A 19,016-nucleotide genomic window follows, 5' to 3' on the forward strand; every position below is an offset into this window, starting at 1 on the left:
CCTGCTAGAGGAAACAACACCTGGACATCACACACACACAGTCACTGCTGCCTGCTAGAGGAAACAACACCTGGACATCACACCCACTCTCACTGCTGCCTGCTAAAGGAAACAACACCTGGACATCACACCCACTCTCACTGCTGCCTGCTAGAGGAAACAACACCTGGACATCACACACACACTGTCACTGCTGCCTGCTAGAGGAAACAACACCTGGACATCACACACACACTGTCACTGCTGCCTGCTAGAGGAAACAACACCTGGACATCACACACACTGTCACTGCTGCCTGCTATAGGAAACAACACCTGGACATCACACACACTGTCACTGCTGCCTGCTAAAGGAAACAACACCTGGACATCACACCCACTCTCACTGCTGCCTGCTAGAAGAAACAACACCTGGACATCACCCACACACTCTCAATGCTGCCTGCTAGAGTAAACAACACCTGGACATCACACACACTGTCACTGCTGCCTGCTAGAGGAAACAACACCTGGACATCACACCCACTCTCACTGCTGCCTGCTAGAAGAAACAACACCTGGACATCACACCCACACACTCTCACTGCTGCCTGCTAGAGGAAACAACACCTGGACATCACACCCACTCTCACTGCTGCCTGCTAGAGGAAACAACACCTGGACATCACCCACACTGTCACTGCTGCCTGCTAGAGGAAACAACACCTGGACATCACACCCACTCTCACTGCTGCCTGCTAAAGGAAACTACACCTGGACATCACCCCCACTCTCACTGCTGCCTGCTAGAGGAAACAACACCTGGACATCACACACACACTGTCACTGCTGCCTGCTAGAGGAAACAACACCTGGACATCACACACACACTGTCACTGCTGCCTGCTAGAGGAAACAACACCTGGACATCACACACACACTCACTGCTGCCTGCTAGAGGAAACAACACCTGGACATCACACACACTGTCACTGCTGCCTGCTAGAGGAAACAACATCTGGACATCACACACACTGTCACTGCTGCCTGCTAGAGGAAACAACACCTGGACATCACACCCACTCTCACTGCTGCCTGCTAAAGGAAACAACACCTGGACATCACACACACTGTCACTGCTGCCTGCAAGAGGAAACAACACATGGACATCACACACACTGTCACTGCTGCCTGCTAGAGGAAACAACACCTGGACATCACACCCACTCTCACTGCTGCCTGCTAAAGGAAACAACACCTGGACATCACACACACTGTCACTGCTGCCTGCTAGAGGAAACAACACCTGGACATCACACACACTGTCACTGCTGCCTGCTAGAGGAAACAACACCTGGACATCACACACACTGTCACTGCTGCCTGCTATAGGAAACAACACCTGGACATCACACACACTGTCACTGCTGCCTGCTAAAGGAAACAACACCTGGACATCACACCCACTCTCACTGCTGCCTGCTAGAAGAAACAACACCTGGACATCACCCACACACTCTCACTGCTGCCTGCTAGAGGAAACAACACCTGGACATCACACACACCTTCACTGCTGCCTGCTAGAGGAAACAACACCTGGACATCACACCCACTCTCACTGCTGCCTGCTAGAAGAAACAACACCTGGAAATCACCCACACACTCTCACTGCTGCCTGCTAGAGGAAACAACACCTGGACATCACACCCACTCTCACTGCTGCCTGCTAGAGGAAACAACACCTGGACATCACCCACACTGTCACTGCTGCCTGCTAGAGGAAACACCTGGACATCACACACACACACACTCTCACTGCTGCCTGCTAGAGGAAACAACACCTGGACATCACACACACTGTCACTGCTGCCTGCTAGAGGAAACAACACCTGGACATCACACACACACTCACTGCTGCCTGCTGCTGAGGAAACAACACCTGGACATCACACACACTGTCACTGTTGCCTGCTAGAGGAAACAACACCTGGACATCACACACACTTTCACTGCTGCCTGCTAGAGGAAACAACACCTGGACATTACACCCACTGTCACTGCTGCCTGCTAGAGGAAACAACACCTGGACATCACACACCCACTCTCACTGCTGCCTGCTGCTGAGGAAACAACACCTGAACATGACACACACACACTCACTGCTGCCTGCTAGAGGAAACAACACCTGGACATCACACACACTGTCACTGCTGCCTGCTAGAGGAAACAACACCTGGACATCACACCCACTGTCACTGCTACCTGCTAGAGGAAACAACACCTGAACATCACACACACACACTCACTGCTGCCTGCTAGAGGAAACAACACCTGGACATCACACACACTGTCACTGCTGCCTGCTAGAGGAAACAACACCTGGACATCACACACACTCACTGCTGCCTGCTGCTGAGGAAACAACACCTGGACATCACACACACTGTCACTGCTGCCTGCTAGAGGAAACAACACCTGGACATCACACACACTCACTGCTGCCTGCTGCTGAGGAAACAACACCTGGACATCACACACACTGTCACTGCTGCCTGCTAGAGGAAACAACACCTGGACATCACACCCACTGTCACTGCTACCTGCTAGAGGAAACAACACCTGGACATCACCCACACACTCTCACTGCTGCCTGCTGCTGAGGAAACAACACCTGAACATCACACACACACTCACTGCTGCCTGCTAGAGGAAACAACACCTGGACATCACACACACTGTCACTGCTGCCTGCTAGAGAAAACAACACCTGGACATCACACACACTGTCACTGCTGCCTGCTGCTGAGGAAACAACACCTGGACATCACACACACACTGTCACTGCTGCCTGCTAAAGGAAACAACACCTGGACATCACACACACACAGTCACTGCTGCCTGCTAGAGGAAACAACACCTGGACATCACACCCACTCTCACTGCTGCCTGCTAAAGGAAACAACACCTGGACATCACACCCACTCTCACTGCTGCCTGCTAGAGGAAACAACACCTGGACATCACACACACACTGTCACTGCTGCCTGCTAGAGGAAACAACACCTGGACATCACACACACACTGTCACTGCTGCCTGCTAGAGGAAACAACACCTGGACATCACACACACTGTCACTGCTGCCTGCTATAGGAAACAACACCTGGACATCACACACACTGTCACTGCTGCCTGCTAAAGGAAACAACACCTGGACATCACACCCACTCTCACTGCTGCCTGCTAGAAGAAACAACACCTGGACATCACCCACACACTCTCACTGCTGCCTGCTAGAGTAAACAACACCTGGACATCACACACACTGTCACTGCTGCCTGCTAGAGGAAACAACACCTGGACATCACACCCACTCTCACTGCTGCCTGCTAGAAGAAACAACACCTGGACATCACCCACACACTGTCACTGCTGCCTGCTAGAGGAAACAACACCTGGACATCACACCCACTCTCACTGCTGCCTGCTAGAGGAAACAACACCTGGACATCACACACACACTGTCACTGCTGCCTGCTAGAGGAAACAACACCTGGACATCACACACACACTGTCACTGCTGCCTGCTAGAGGAAACAACACCTGGACATCACACACACACTGTCACTGCTGCCTGCTAGAGGAAACAACACCTGGACATCACACACACACTGTCACTGCTGCCTGCTAGAGGAAACAACACCTGGACATCACACACACACAGTCACTGCTGCCTGCTAGAGGAAACAACACCTGGACATCACACCCACTCTCACTGCTGCCTGCTAAAGGAAACAACACCTGGACATCACACCCACTCTCACTGCTGCCTGCTAGAGGAAACAACACATGGACATCACACACACACTGTCACTGCTGCCTGCTAGAGGAAACAACACCTGGACATCACACACACTGTCACTGCTGCCTGCTAGAGGAAACAACACCTGGACATCACACACACTGTCACTGCTGCCTGCTATAGGAAACAACACCTGGACATCACACACACTGTCACTGCTGCCTGCTAAAGGAAACAACACCTGGACATCACACCCACTCTCACTGCTGCCTGCTAGAAGAAACAACACCTGGACATCACCCACACACTCTCACTGCTGCCTGCTAGAGGAAACAACACCTGGACATCACACACACTCTCACTGCTGCCTGCTAGAGGAAACAACACCTGGACATCACCCACACTGTCACTGCTGCCTGCTAGAGGAAACAACACCTGGACATCACACCCACTCTCACTGCTGCCTGCTAGAGGAAACAACACCTGGACATCACACCCACTCTCACTGCTGCCTGCTAAAGGAAACAACACCTGGACATCACCCCCACTCTCACTGCTGCCTGCTAGAGGAAACAACACCTGGACATCACACACACACTGTCACTGCTGCCTGCTAGAGGAAACAACACCTGGACATCACACACACACTGTCACTGCTGCCTGCTAGAGGAAACAACACCTGGACATCACACACACACTCACTGCTGCCTGCTAGAGGAAACAACACCTGGACATCACACACACTGTCACTGCTGCCTGCTAGAGGAAACAACATCTGGACATCACACACACTGTCACTGCTGCCTGCTAGAGGAAACAACACCTGGACATCACACCCACTCTCACTGCTGCCTGCTAAAGGAAACAACACCTGGACATCACACACACTGTCACTGCTGCCTGCAAGAGGAAACAACACCTGGACATCACACCCACTCTCACTGCTGCCTGCTAAAGGAAACAACACCTGGACATCACACACACTGTCACTGCTGCCTGCTAGAGGAAACAACACCTGGACATCACACACACTGTCACTGCTGCCTGCTAGAGGAAACAACACCTGGACATCACACACACTGTCACTGCTGCCTGCTATAGGAAACAACACCTGGACATCACACACACTGTCACTGCTGCCTGCTAAAGGAAACAACACCTGGACATCACACCCACTCTCACTGCTGCCTGCTAGAAGAAACAACACCTGGACATCACCCACACACTCTCACTGCTGCCTGCTAGAGGAAACAACACCTGGACATCACACACACTGTCACTGCTGCCTGCTAGAGGAAACAACACCTGGACATCACACCCACTCTCACTGCTGCCTGCTAGAAGAAACAACACCTGGAAATCACCCACACACTCTCACTGCTGCCTGCTAGAGGAAACAACACCTGGACATCACACCCACTCTCACTGCTGCCTGCTAGAGGAAACAACACCTGGACATCACCCACACTGTCACTGCTGCCTGCTAGAGGAAACACCTGGACATCACACACACACACACTCACTGCTGCCTGCTAGAGGAAACAACACCTGACATCACACACACTGTCACTGCTGCCTGCTAGAGGAAACAACACCTGGACATCACACACACACTCACTGCTGCCTGCTGCTGAGGAAACAACACCTGAACATCACACACACTGTCACTGTTGCCTGCTAGAGGAAACAACACCTGGACATCACACACACTGTCACTGCTGCCTGCTAGAGGACACAACACCTGGACATTACACCCACTGTCACTGCTGCCTGCTAGAGGAAACAACACCTGAACATTACACGCACACTCTCACTGCTGCCTGCTAGAGGAAACAACACCTGGACATCACACACCCACTCTCACTGCTGCCTGCTGCTGAGGAAACAACACCTGAACATCACACACACACACTCACTGCTGCCTGCTAGAGGAAACAACACCTGGACATCACACACACTGTCACTGCTGCCTGCTAGAGGAAACAACACCTGGACATCACACACACTCACTGCTGCCTGCTGCTGAGGAAACAACACCTGGACATCACACACACTGTCACTGCTGCCTGCTAGAGGAAACAACACCTGGACATCACACCCACTGTCACTGCTACCTGCTAGAGGAAACAACACCTGGACATCACCCACACACTCTCACTGCTGCCTGCTGCTGAGGAAACAACACCTGAACATCACACACACACTCACTGCTGCCTGCTAGAGGAAACAACACCTGGACATCACACACACTGTCACTGCTGCCTGCTAGAGAAAACAACACCTGGACATCACACACACTGTCACTGCTGCCTGCTGCTGAGGAAACAACACCTGGACATCACACACACACTCACTGCTGCCTGCTAGAGGAAACAACACCTGGACATCACACACACTGTCACTGCTGCCTGCTAGAGAAAACAACACCTGGACATCACACACACTGTCACTGCTGCCTGCTGCTGAGGAAACAACACCTGGACATCACACACACTCACTGCTGCCTGCTAGAGGAAACAACACCTGGACATCACTCACTAACCTCCAAATGCATGATTTACACAATAGTTGACTGTAATATGTGGTTGTCGTACCTAGCTACCTAAAGACAAATGCACTAACTAAGTTGCTCTGCATAAGAGCTAAATGACTGAAATGTAAATGACACGCTAGAAGTTGGGGAGGTAATGTATTGAGAACAAACATCCATAATAAGCTGATTGTATGCCAGGTTACCAGTGGTAGTGTTGAGGTCCTGGCGCTGGGCCAGCTGTGTCTGGTAGGTGTCTGCACACTCAGACAGAACACCTCTCAGCCCTGCCAGGGGAGACTGGAGGGCCTGTAGGGTGGTCTGGTAGTCCCCCTCCGCCACCTCCCTGTTGATATCCGCCACAGCTCCTGCCACTGCCACAGACAAAACACACAGGATCAGTTATGACATTTAACATTTTGGTAATTTACCTCTCATCCAGTGGTTGGAGAATTGTGATGTGAAGAACTACTAAGAAATGATTTGTTCATGGTTTTGAGTGAGCATGGTGTGCCTACATGCGAGAGCCTCCTCTTCATCTTGGTTGGCTGTGTGTATCCCTTCTTGAATCTGGTCGAGCCACAGCACAGCAGACTCATCCCCTGAGCTCTGGAGTCACAGACACAGGGTCAATCTCTGCTTTCAGAGTGGTAGACCACACAAACATTGACAATCCACACAACGCAGTGCATAATTCTATCTTGAGATGTGCACACATCATTTGAACTTTCTGGTAAAATCAAGTGTTTGAGATACAACCACAGATCTCAAGTTTGGCCTGAGCCCTAACTGAATGTTCTTCTTCTAAGCACTAACCAAGACAGCACATGTAAAAACAAAAACAACAAAAATGCTCCCCCCAAAAAACATACCTGGGTTAAAATACTTCGCATTTTGTGGTACTTTCTATTGGTTTATTAAGCCAGACATGGCAGAGATAACATTTTTGTAAATATTGTAAGTATTTGAAACCCAGGTATGAAGCACATTAACAGCTACAAAGACAGCACAAGCATGAACAAGAAGTTGTACCATTTCCTCTGTACCCAGAGGTAAGACCTGAGGGAAAATGTCAAAACACATTGTTAATGGACAAAACATCCTCAGCTCAGTCCACACCATTGGTCATGGGTCCATGGCTCAAACACAAATACCACTTAAAATAGCAGAGAAACCACACTGAACGTTTATTCAGCCTGCCTGACCAGCATTTTCCTTCTCAGACTAATTGTGGAGACCTTTGGGAGCAGAGAGGTTGTCTCCCCAATGACACAAAAGGCAGGAAGGAAGCCAAGAGAAAACAGGCCCCCTTGGTATGTCAGGAAGTAGATCTGCTTTTGACCAGTGAATTCCCCACTGACCATACAGTATATAAATACCTTTAGGACGTGTAGAGATAAGCAAGAACTCGTACAAGCACAAACATAACATACAGACCAAAGCTAAATAGGAACTTGTGACCATACTTTCTAACTTGACAATTGTAGTTCCGATCACGTGGAATCAAAATGTGTGTGACTCAAAAAGTGGAATACTGAAGGTCAAAGCAGGTTCATGGAAACTGTTCCAGGAAGCTTGGGTTTTGAAATCATCCTACTGCTACAACTGTATGTTGGATGTTACCCAAGCTGATAATCTTGTTACTTAGTATAACCGGAGTTAATCTTTTTACTCTAACATTAGTAATTTTGCATTAGACAAGCCATATATTCAGTCACAGAAAACTGAAAGACTTGAGAAACCTGCACAAAAAAACAAACTATTTTAGGAATGACCAACTAAACAGTAAACTATTTGGACCGTCTCCTCCCACTCGGCTGAATCCGTAGATAGGGTCTGACGCAGAGCAGGAATTCAGTTTCAAGCCTGGACAGGAAACACACACAGAGTATACACACACCCTACGCACACAGCCTCACGGTCCAGTGCTAACACCAGTGTAGCATGGACTTCCAGTACAGTAGCCTGCTTGATCATGTGAACCAGCTATCTGGATGGCTAGTTGATTCTGCTAGTTAATCCTGATAATGAACAACTAGCCTATAGCAAGTCTATAGAAACACTAGAGGACTTTGAGTTGGAATAAAACAGGGATAATAATAACAATGTGGAGGAGACAGGAGAAAGACCGGACCAATACACTGGCTGGGATTCTCTTCTGTCTGACGGTAGGACTCTCTCTCCAGGACAATGGTAAGTCACTTTCTTTTTACATTTCTCCATAGGATTTTAGAGGACATCATTCTTAAGCCTTTCATATTACAATTGGGGACTTTGCATCCACTTGGTCAAGCTGCATTTTGGTAGGGCTTCACCAGTTCTGTTTCCCCTCCATCAACAACATGCTTGTTATGCCTAAATGTTTGCCAGTAAATCAGCTTCACAATCGCTAGTGTACGGTTGTCACACATCTTGTATGAATTGTGTAACATCATGCATGTTTTAAACAGCATTTTGAGCCAATTAACTTAAATAATATCTAGATTATTATAATGGCATTTCCATTCAATGCTGTGTGTCAAAGGGGAATAGTTGCATTCAAAGTAGAAAACCTCACACCGGAATTAAAATCTATGTTCTTCCCCCCCATTTCACCACAGAGGAGAAAGTCAACAAGACAAAAATAACCACCTTAGCTGTGTTGGACCCAAGGACGTTCAATGGCAGGAGAGTTCAGACCAACTGTACGGCTGCGGCGGGGCCCCCCAGCTTGGTCAACCTGTCCCCTGGGGCCCCTGGGCTGGACGTGAGGCTGGAAGACCCTGCAGTAGCCTACACCACGGGGCTCCTCAGCACCCGGCTCATCCCCTCAGCCTACCTCCTGGCCATGGCAGTGGGCATTCCCTCCAACGCTTATATCCTGACCTTCCTGAGGCTCCGGGCCAGGTCTTTCTCCACGGCTGTCCTCTACCTTAGCCTGGCCCTCTCTGACCTACTCCTCCTGCTCTCCCTGGCCCTCCGAGTCCACTACCACCTAAACGGAAACAACTGGGTGTTCGGCGAAGCTGCCTGCCGTGTCGTCACCGCTTGTTTCTATGGCAATGTCTACTGCTCTGCTCACACCATTGCTTGTGTCAGCCTGAAGCGCTACCTGGCCGTGGTGAGGCCCTTCCTGTACAGGCGGCTGCACAAGACGGCCTGGGCGTTGGGGGCAAGCCTGGGGGTGTGGGGCCTGTTTGGGGTGGCTGTGGTGCCTGAGCTCCTGGTGAGACAGAGCTTCCTGCTGCCTCGTCTGGGCTTCACCACCTGCCACGACATACTGCCCCTGGAGGACTCCCCCCACGCACTGCTGGTGCCCTACAGGTTGGCACTGGTCTGTTTAGGGTTACTCGTGCCCTTTGTGGTCTGTGCCTGGACCCATGTGGCGGTGGTGCGGCATCTGGGTCGCTCGGGCCTTGACTGGACACCCTTCATCAGGGTCAGTACACTGGTCTTCCTCATCTTCACTGTGTGTTTCGCTCCCAGCGGCGTCCTCCATATCGCCCATTACGTGAGGCTGTCCACCAGTGGAGAGGACGGGCTGTATGTGTACTCCAGCGCTACAGTGTGTCTGTGCTGCTTCCACAGCTGTCTGGACCCCTTCCTGTGTATTCTCATGTCCAGGACAACCGCCTCCAAACTGCGCTTCGCCTCTCTCAGGAGGACACAGCAGACACCTGTTCTGGTGTAGAGACTGTGTGTATGTGCCCATTGTATTTAAAACATATATATATTTCAGCTTTATTTAACCACGTAAGCTAGTTGAGAACAAGTTCTCATTTACAACTGCGACCTGGCCAAGATAAAGCAAAGAAGTGCGACACAAACAGAGTTACACATGGAATAAACAAGCGTACAGTCAATAACACAATAGAATAAAAAATAAAAAAAGAAGTCTATGCAAATGTGTGCAAAAGGCGAGAGGAGGTAAGGCAATAAATAGGCCATAGTAGTGACGTAATTACAGTTTAGCAAATTAACAATGGCGTGATAGATGTGCAGATGATGATGTGCAAGTAGAAATACTGGTGTGCAAAAGAGCAGAAAAGTAAATAAAAACAATATGGGGTTGAGGTAGGTAGATTGGGTGGGCTATTTACAGATGGGCCATGTACACCTGTACAGTATCTTCCATTGTCAGAGCGCAGTGGGGGAGCCCAGAGCATGAACAAGCAAACTACTGAAGATGAAGAGGAAGGGAAGCCGTCTGGAACTACACGCTGTAAACAAGTGAACAGGAAACAGCTCTGCTTGAAATCTGAACACAATGTTATGCTATGCGTTCTTCCCTGTGGGATACTATCAGAGCTACTACTAAGTTGACGGTTTAGCAAATGTTTTCATTTGTGTACAGTATCAGCAAGGATGTCCTGAAAAACCAGCCGACGGCAACAGTGACGACAAAAACAATTCTCCCAGAGATGATGTTGAGAAACCAGACTGTTTCGGCATGTCCAGGCCACTCATTATCTCAGCCAAGGAAGGACATGCTTACTTCAAAGTTATCATTATGTACTGTTTTGATTTGTTCACAAGGACAATTTGAAAATATAAAACCCTTGCAATACAAATGAAGTATATTCATGTATTACCATACATTCATTTATTAGTTAATTCCCATTTTAATTCTGTATATTCTGTTGTCCACATTGATAGGTGTAGACTGCACACGCCTTTCATTTTAGTCATTTAGCAGACACTCTTATCCAAAACAACTTAGAGTTAGTGCATTCATCTTAAAATAGCTAGGTGAGAAACTACATATCTTAGTCTTAGTAAGTACACTTTTCCTCAATTTTAGTAGTAGAAAAGTCAGTGCTAGTAAGGGGGAAAAAAGTCAAGTGCGAGTGTTAGTTCACGACAGGCTATTTTTATATGTGAAGGCCGGAGTCGCCTCTTCACTGTCGACGTTGAGACTGGTGATTTGCAGGTACTATTTAATGAAGCTGCCAGTTGAGGACTTGTGAGGCGTCTTTCTCAAACTTGATACTAATGTACTTGTCCACTTGCTCAGTTGTGCACCGGGGCCTCCCACTCCTGTTTCTATTCTGGTTATAGCCAGTTTACTCTGTTCTGTGAAGGGAGTAGTACACAGCGTTGTACGAGATCTTCAGTTTCTTGGCAATTTCTCGCATTGAATAGCCATCATTTCTCAGAACAAGAATAGACTGACGAGTTTCAGAAGAAAGTTATTTGTTTCTAGCCATTTTGAGCCTGTAATCGAACCCACAAATGCTGATGCTCCAACTAGTCTAAAGGCGGTCAGTTGTATTGCTTCGTTAATCAGCACAAAAGTTTTCAGCTGTCCTAACATAACTGCAAAAGGGTTTTCTAATGCTCAATTAGCCTGATAAACTTGGATTAGCTAACAACGTGCCATTGGAACACAGGAGTGATGGTTGCTGATAACGGGCCTCTGTATGCCTATGTAGATATTCCATAAAAAATTTGCAGCTACAATAGTCATTTACAACATTAACGTCTACACTGTATTTCTGATCAATTTTATGTTATTGTAAAGGACAAAAAAAAGGTGCTTTTCTTTCAAAAACAAGGACTTTTTTTTTTTACCCCTTTTTTCTCCCTAATTTCGTGGTTTCCAATTGGTAGTAGTTAGTCTTGTCTCATCGCTGCAACTCCCGCACGGACTCGGGAGAGGCGAAGGTCGAGAGCCATGCGTCCTCCGAAACACAACCCAACAAAGCCGCACTGCTTCTTGACAACGCACATCCAACCCGGAAGCCAGCCGCACCAATGTGTCGGAGGAAACACCGTACACCTGTCGACCTGGTCAGCGTGCACTGCGCCAGGCCCGCCACAGGAGTCGCTAGTGCGCGATGAGACAAGGATATCCCTGCCGGCCAAACCCTCCCTAACCCGGACGACACTGGGCCAATTGTGCGTCGCCCCATGGACCTCCCGGTCGCGGCCGGCTGCGACAGAGCCTGGGCTTGAACCCAGAATCTCTGGTGGCACAGCTAGCACTGCGATGCAGTGCCTTAAAAACAAGGACATTTCTAAGTGACCCCAAACTTTTGAACGGTAATACATATTATACACACACACTATTTATTTAATTAAATATTTTAGGTGGGGGTGCTGTGGGATTATTTAAGATAGTCTTTGAAGAGGTAGGGTTTCAGATGTTTTCGGTAGATGGGCAGGGACTCCGCTATCCTAGCTTCAGGGAGAAGCTGATTCCACCATTGGGGTGGATACAGTACATGTCATAGAATGAGCAGGGTTTTAAATAAAGGTGAGGGCAGGTTCATTCCGATGATGTTCTTGACTCCAGACAGACCTGTTTTAACATGCTCCCATTAATCACTGAACATCTCATTCATCTCTGTCACTGTCCCTATCCTTCTCAACTAAACACCTTATTAGGTCTAGGTTACAGATCTACAGTCATTCCAAATGGCCCTCTAGTCCCTATATAGCGCACTACTTTTGACCAGAGCACTGAGCGCTAGTCAAAAGTAATGCACTATATAGGAAACATGGCAACCTAGATCTGTAGCCTGGATCTGTAACCTAGATCTGATCAACAGCTGTGACCCCCAGCCTCTGGGTACTAAGGCCTTCTCCGTACAAATGCCTTCTCCGTACATGAGATGTATTAAGATGGAGGCTTCTCTGCTCGAGGGAAGATATCTATAGGATCTCATAATAGCTGACAGTCCAGTACCTTACAGATGAGTAGCTTGGTGTTCTGCAGGACGTCATGGTAGTGTTTCGCTGTTGCTGGGTTTACCCCCTGCAGTTTGGCCGTGGGCAGGAGCAGAGCAGAGAGGGTCTGTTCAGGATCCCCAGAGCTCAGCGCCTCGTTGATCTCAGCTATAGCAATAATACCTGGAGGGGAGTTGAGACAGACAGCATGTGTAATGACACTGAGTCAGGGGGAGTTGAACCTCCCCAAGCAGCAGGGAAACAGCCCTAATGATACTGATCTCAGGACTACTTCATCATCGATGTGCGCTTGAGCAACCCACTTAATCCTAATTGGCTCCAGGGACGCCGTACTACTACTACTGTATGGCTAATCCTGTAAAACAACACATCTTCTGCACCTATCTGGTGTACGTGACAATAAAACATTGTATTATTATTTAGACTGTGTATTTATTTAGTCAAGACACTGCTAACTTTTCTCCCAACTAAGTGAATGGTTAGACTTGGGAGACATTGTCTACATCCCAAATGGCACCCTATTCCCTATTCAGTGCACTACTTTGACCAGAGCGCTATGGGCCCTGATCAAAAGTAGTGAAATAAATAGGGTGGCATTTGGGATGTAGTCAGTGTCAAGACCGTTAGAGGACTTGACTTACGCTCGTGTTCTTCGTGGACCTGTAGGTTGACAGTGTCGATGGTCTTCTGAACATCATTCCAGGTGAGGAACTCCAGGCCTTGGGACAGGCTCTCGGCTCGGAGACTGATTAGAGTGTCTGCATACCTGAGAGACAGAGGGGGAAGGGGCAGGGCCAGGCGAGGTTACACATTAGGCAGACAGACGTTTCGTCTTCTAGTTGTTACCTGTGTGTGTGTGTGAGTAACTGGAGTTCCCTCTCTGGAGCAGGGGTCTCCAACAGGTCAATCGCGAGCTACCAGTAGTTGGCCAAACATTTCTGAAAGTACATGCTTTTTTCACGAGTTCCGCCGCAAACTTTCATGAACAAATCTCACAAGTATCAGACACCGCAAGCTTCCAGCTACTATCCAATCAAAGCCATCTTGACATTATCCCACCCCTGGTTAGCCACTATTGGCTTAAAAAGCCAAGCATAACATCTGCCAATTAATTTCAAGCAATATTGCCACTTTAGCAAACTCAGCATGTGCAACAGTACAGAAACATTGCTAGACCGACACATTGCTCTCTCTCTAGATCTGCAATTAAAGGGGGAATTACACTCAAAAATGTGTTCGCTTTTTTCCAGACCTTAAAAATTGTCTTTTGATGTGATTTAAGCATTGACATGGACTCATTTTTATTTTGTTTGTGAAAAATATAAACAAATCCAAAACCTGGAAAAATTCAGCCGAGAAGACAACATTTGGGAAAATACTAAACAGATTTTATAGGGTTAAAGTTGTTTATTAATTTCAGGAAACTAGGCATATCTCGCGCATCACAACTTCACTGGAGAGCCATTTGAACGTAAACTTTTTATTTTTTTTTATCAAAATGCATTTTTTGGGCAGAAATGCCTTCTGGAACATGTGAACTTTCATGTGCCTTAATAACAAACTTGTATGCAATCTGTAAATACGAATAAAATTACTCAATTAGTTGGTTTAGCCACAGAAATAGGTAGCAACCTTCCTGCTAGCCATGATTGGCTGAGAATGAGTGGGCTGGACATGCCGAGAGATGAGTTCGGATTGGTCTGCCATGTAGCAGGCTTCTGTCTATTTGAGCTGGTCAGTATGTTTAGGTAATCCTGTCTAACGAGACTTTAAATATATATATATATATTGTAGTAGAATTGCATTAGTGTTGCTCTCCACTTTCTGGAGGACCGAGGTTTGAAAATCAGTGGAATTAGAGTATGATAGGTAAGGAGATGGAGAAAACAGATGTCTCCGGATTACATCTTCAAACTAAGGGCAACCATGGCATGCGTGAGAGAGGAAGAAGCATCCATCCATGTAACAGTCTATAGCAAGCTACATTTTCAGATATTACACGTTTCAAATTTTGTCAGAAAGTTGTTTTCATTTCAAGATAAAGTGTACTGTTAGCTAGCTAGCTAATGTTAGCAGGCTGGCTCGCTAGCTAGCGTTACGTGTATGATCTGTGTAGTAATATTATTCTTATCTCAGAGCCATTTGCTTTGCCAGTTATAGCTAACATTGAACCTGGTTGGTTAGTTACCTGCAGATTCATGTAGGGATTTTAACTTCTCTAGGATACATTTACATTTACATTTAAGTCATTTAGCAGACGCTCTTATCCAGAGCGACTTACAAATTGGTGCATTCACCTTATGATATCCAGTGGAACAACCACTTTACAATAGTGCATCTAACTCTTTTAAGGGGGGGGGGGGTTAGAAGGATTACTTTATCCTATCCTAGGTATTCCTTAAAGAGGTGGGGTTTCAGGTGTCTCCGGAAGGTGGTGATTGACTCCGCTGACCTGGCGTCGTGAGGGAGTTTGTTCCACCATTGGGGTGCCAGAGCAGCGAACAGTTTTGACTGGGCTGAGCGGGAACTGTACTTCCTCAGAGGTAGGGAGGCGAGCAGGCCAGAGGTGGATGAACGCAGTGCCCTTGTTTGGGTGTAGGGCCTGATCAGAGCCTGAAGGTACGGAGGTGCCGTTCCCCTCACAGCTCCGTAGGCAAGCACCATGGTCTTGTAGCGGATGCGAGCTTCAACTGGAAGGATAGGGGGCAGCATTTTCACTTTGGATGAATAGCGTGCCCAGAGCCTCCTACTCTGTCCTACATAATAATATATGCATATTATTATTACTATTGGATATAAAACACTCTGAAGTTTCTAAAACTGTTTGAATGATGTCTGTGAGTATAACAGAACTCATATGGCAGGCAAAAACCGGAGAAAAAATCCAAACAGGAAGTGAGAATTCTGAGGCCGGTCGATTTTCAACTCATCGCCTATTGAAATCCCAGTGGGATATGGATCTGTTTGCACTTCCTACGCCTTCCACTAGATGTCAACAGTCTGTAGAACCTTGAATGAAGCTTCTACTGTGATGTGGGGCCGGATGGGAGCTGTTTTAGTCAGTGGACTGGCAGAGTGCCAGACGTTCGCCTGGATCTGCGCGAGCGTTTGGATATGTGTACTATACGTGCTAACAGAAGTAGCTACTTGGACATAAATAATGGACATTATCGAACAAAACAACAATTTATTGTGGAACTAGGATTCCTGGGAGTGCATTCTGATGAAGATCATCAAAGGTAAGGGAATATTTATGATGTAATTTCGTATTTCTGTTGACTCACGGAGAAATGGCAGAGAAATGTTGTTTATATCCGAGCGCCGTCTCAGATTATTGCATGGTTTGAAATCTGACACAGCGGTTGCATTAAGAACAAGTGTATCTTTAATTCTATGTAAAACATGGGTCTTTCATCAAAGTTTATGATGAGTATTTCTGTTATTTGATGTGGCTCTCTGCAATTTCTCCGGATATTTTGGAGGCATTTCTGAACATGGCGCCAATGTAAACTGAGATTTGTGGATATAAATATGCACATTATCGAACAAAACATACATGTATTGTGTAACATGATGTCCCTATGAGTGTCATCTGATGAAGATCAAAGGTTAGTGATTCATTTTCTCTATTTCTACTTTTTGTGACTCCTATCTTTGGCTGGGAAAATGGCTGTTTTTCTGTGGCTATGTACTGACCTAACATAATCGTTTGGTGTGCTTTTGCCGTAAATCATTTTTGAAATCAGACATGTTGGCTGGATTCACAACAAGTGTAGCTTTAATTTGGTGTCTTTCATGTGTGATTTCATGAAAGATTGATTTTTATAGTAATTTATTTGAATTTTGTGCTCTGCATTTTTACTGGCTTTTGGCCAAGTGGGACGTTAGCGTCCCACATATCCCAGAGAAGTTAACGTCCTGAGTTGGGAATATGGTTCATTGTTTAGCTAGCTACATGTCTTAACAAAAAACTCTACTATGCAAGTAACCATTTCAATAGAAGGTTAATGTCACTGCGACAACTGTTGATAGACGTAGCTGGTAAATTCGCTCTGGCAATTGACATGACAGTCATGTGAGGATCAGAATGGGTCAGATCAGACTGCCGAGATTGTGACAGTAACCAGGCCTCTCTCTCTCCCACAGAGGGGAGAGGGGGAGCTGCTGGATGGTCGACCCTTCACACTCGGTCGTAAATTACAAGACGGAGACTCTCTTTCGCTTTAGCATTAACTAAAGGAATGTCTTTGTTCAGACACTTTTGCCCGCCCAATACACATAAAGCAATTCTAGGTCTTGTGGCATATTTTGGTTAAACTATCCCCAATTCAATGGAATTGCAACCCTCTACATGCACAGTACATGCACATTCTTCCATCACATTTTCAAGATCTTGCATGCTAATGAGATGCTATTGAGCCCACACTACTACACCGTCTGAGCCAAGGACTACATGCCTTCTGGTAAGTTTTGATTACAATACTGGGTGGGGTGAATATATTTTACATGACATACATGATTTTTTTGTTAACTAGTAAATAGTAGCCTACAGCAAAGTGTGTTTAAATCATTTCTAACTTGTTAACAATTTCTGCTAGTTAGTTTTTGCTACCATGTCTCTCCAAGACATGGCAATATCACAGTCTGCCAATATGGACAGCCCCATCAAGTGGATCCTCCTGGATGATGTATTTTGGGAGAGAGTGGTAAGCAGCCTGAAACTCCTGAAACCTATAGCAGTAGCCATTGCATGGATTGAGGGAGACAATGCCATCCTGTCTGATGTTCAGACTCTGTTTGCAGATCTAAGAGAAGAAATCCGTACTGCCCTGTCCACTTCACTGTTGCTCGAAGCAGAGGAAACTGCAGTTCTGAAATACATGAAAAAGCATGAAGACTTATGCCTGAAGCCCATACACGCCACAGCGTACATGTTGGACACCAAGTATGCTGGCAAGAGCATCCTGTCTGGTGCAGAGATCAACAAGGCCTATGGTGTCATCACTACCGTGTCTCGCCACCTTGGCCTGGATGAGGGCAAGGTTCTTGGCAGTCTGGTGAAGTACACTTCCAAGCAAGGGCTTTGGGATGGAGATACAATATGGCAGTCATGCCAACATATCTCATTGTCCACCTGGTGGAAGGGACTTTGTGGATCTGAGGCTCTTTCCCCTGTTTCCTCCATCCTCCAAATCCCACCAACATCAGCTGCCTCAGAGTGCAACTGGTCCTTGTTTGGGAACACACACACCAAAGCACATAACAGGCTGACCAATACAAGTGTTGAAAAATTGGTGGCCATCCGGGCAAATTTTAGGCTTTTTGAGCCTGACAACGAGTCATCCTCAACAAGGTTGGAAAGTGACAGTGAAGATGAGGCCTCAGAGTCTGATGTTCAAGAGGTGGACATTGAGGAGGTCCAGGGAGAAGACATCAAAGCCTGAGAGGAAAACAACCAAAGCTTTAGTTTCAAGACTATAATTTTACAGATGTATGTTGAAAACGTTTTTGGGAGATGCGAAGGATCATTGGGGATCACTCAATATTGCCTTTCTTTTGTTGTTCAGTGAAATCATACCATGTGAAGAGTCAACTAATTAAAGTTCAATTCATAACTAAATAGGTTTTTTTCCATTGGAAGAATTTAATCATTTGCAATTATGTCTACTTATGATAAGGTAAAAGGTTTATGTTCCTGTCTCCATATGATATGGTAAATATATCCAATGCAAAAAACATCTTCATTTAAATGGTATTAATATTAATTTGCATATATATTCCTGTTAATTCCCACAGAAAGTTCCACCTCTGAATAGTCCCAAAAATGTGCAACCATATATTTAACATAATGTGGGAAGTGGTCAGTGGGGAACTATGGAAAACTAATGTCACATTGTTTTTCATTTTGTGATGTTATTAAAAACTGTAAGGACCAAATACTTTAACTTGGAAAGGATACCCCCTTTATCTGTCAAGTTTTTATCCAATATGTTGTGAATACAATATGGAAAGTAATGAAGGTATGTGTTTAGAAATGTG

At 46.6% G+C, this 19,016-nt stretch overlaps 2 protein-coding genes across 3 annotated transcripts in view; one reads left to right on the forward strand and one right to left on the reverse strand.

Moving 5' to 3' along the window:
* LOC139576641 (ras GTPase-activating-like protein IQGAP2) overlaps positions 1 to 19,016 on the reverse strand; it is a 98,766-nt gene that overhangs the window by 29,111 nt on the left and 50,639 nt on the right. For both annotated transcript variants that reach the window (XM_071402941.1, XM_071402940.1), the window contains exons 14-17: positions 13,619 to 13,743; positions 12,976 to 13,139; positions 6,827 to 6,917; positions 6,515 to 6,682 (exon numbers count right to left, since the gene is read on the reverse strand). In XM_071402941.1, coding sequence (XP_071259042.1) covers positions 6,515 to 6,682; positions 6,827 to 6,917; positions 12,976 to 13,139; positions 13,619 to 13,743 — 548 coding nt within the window. The remainder of the gene's footprint in view (positions 1 to 6,514; positions 6,683 to 6,826; positions 6,918 to 12,975; positions 13,140 to 13,618; positions 13,744 to 19,016) is intronic.
* On the forward strand, positions 8,187 to 12,558 carry LOC139576642 (proteinase-activated receptor 3-like). The gene is made up of 2 exons (XM_071402942.1): positions 8,187 to 8,501; positions 8,909 to 12,558. Exons 1-2 carry the CDS (start codon positions 8,414 to 8,416, stop codon positions 9,976 to 9,978), a joined length of 1,158 nt encoding a protein of 385 aa, XP_071259043.1. The 5' UTR covers positions 8,187 to 8,413; the 3' UTR covers positions 9,979 to 12,558.

The sequence above is a fragment of the Salvelinus alpinus genome, chromosome 5 (assembly GCF_045679555.1).
Source record: "Salvelinus alpinus chromosome 5, SLU_Salpinus.1, whole genome shotgun sequence".
NCBI lineage: Eukaryota > Metazoa > Chordata > Actinopteri > Salmoniformes > Salmonidae > Salvelinus > Salvelinus alpinus.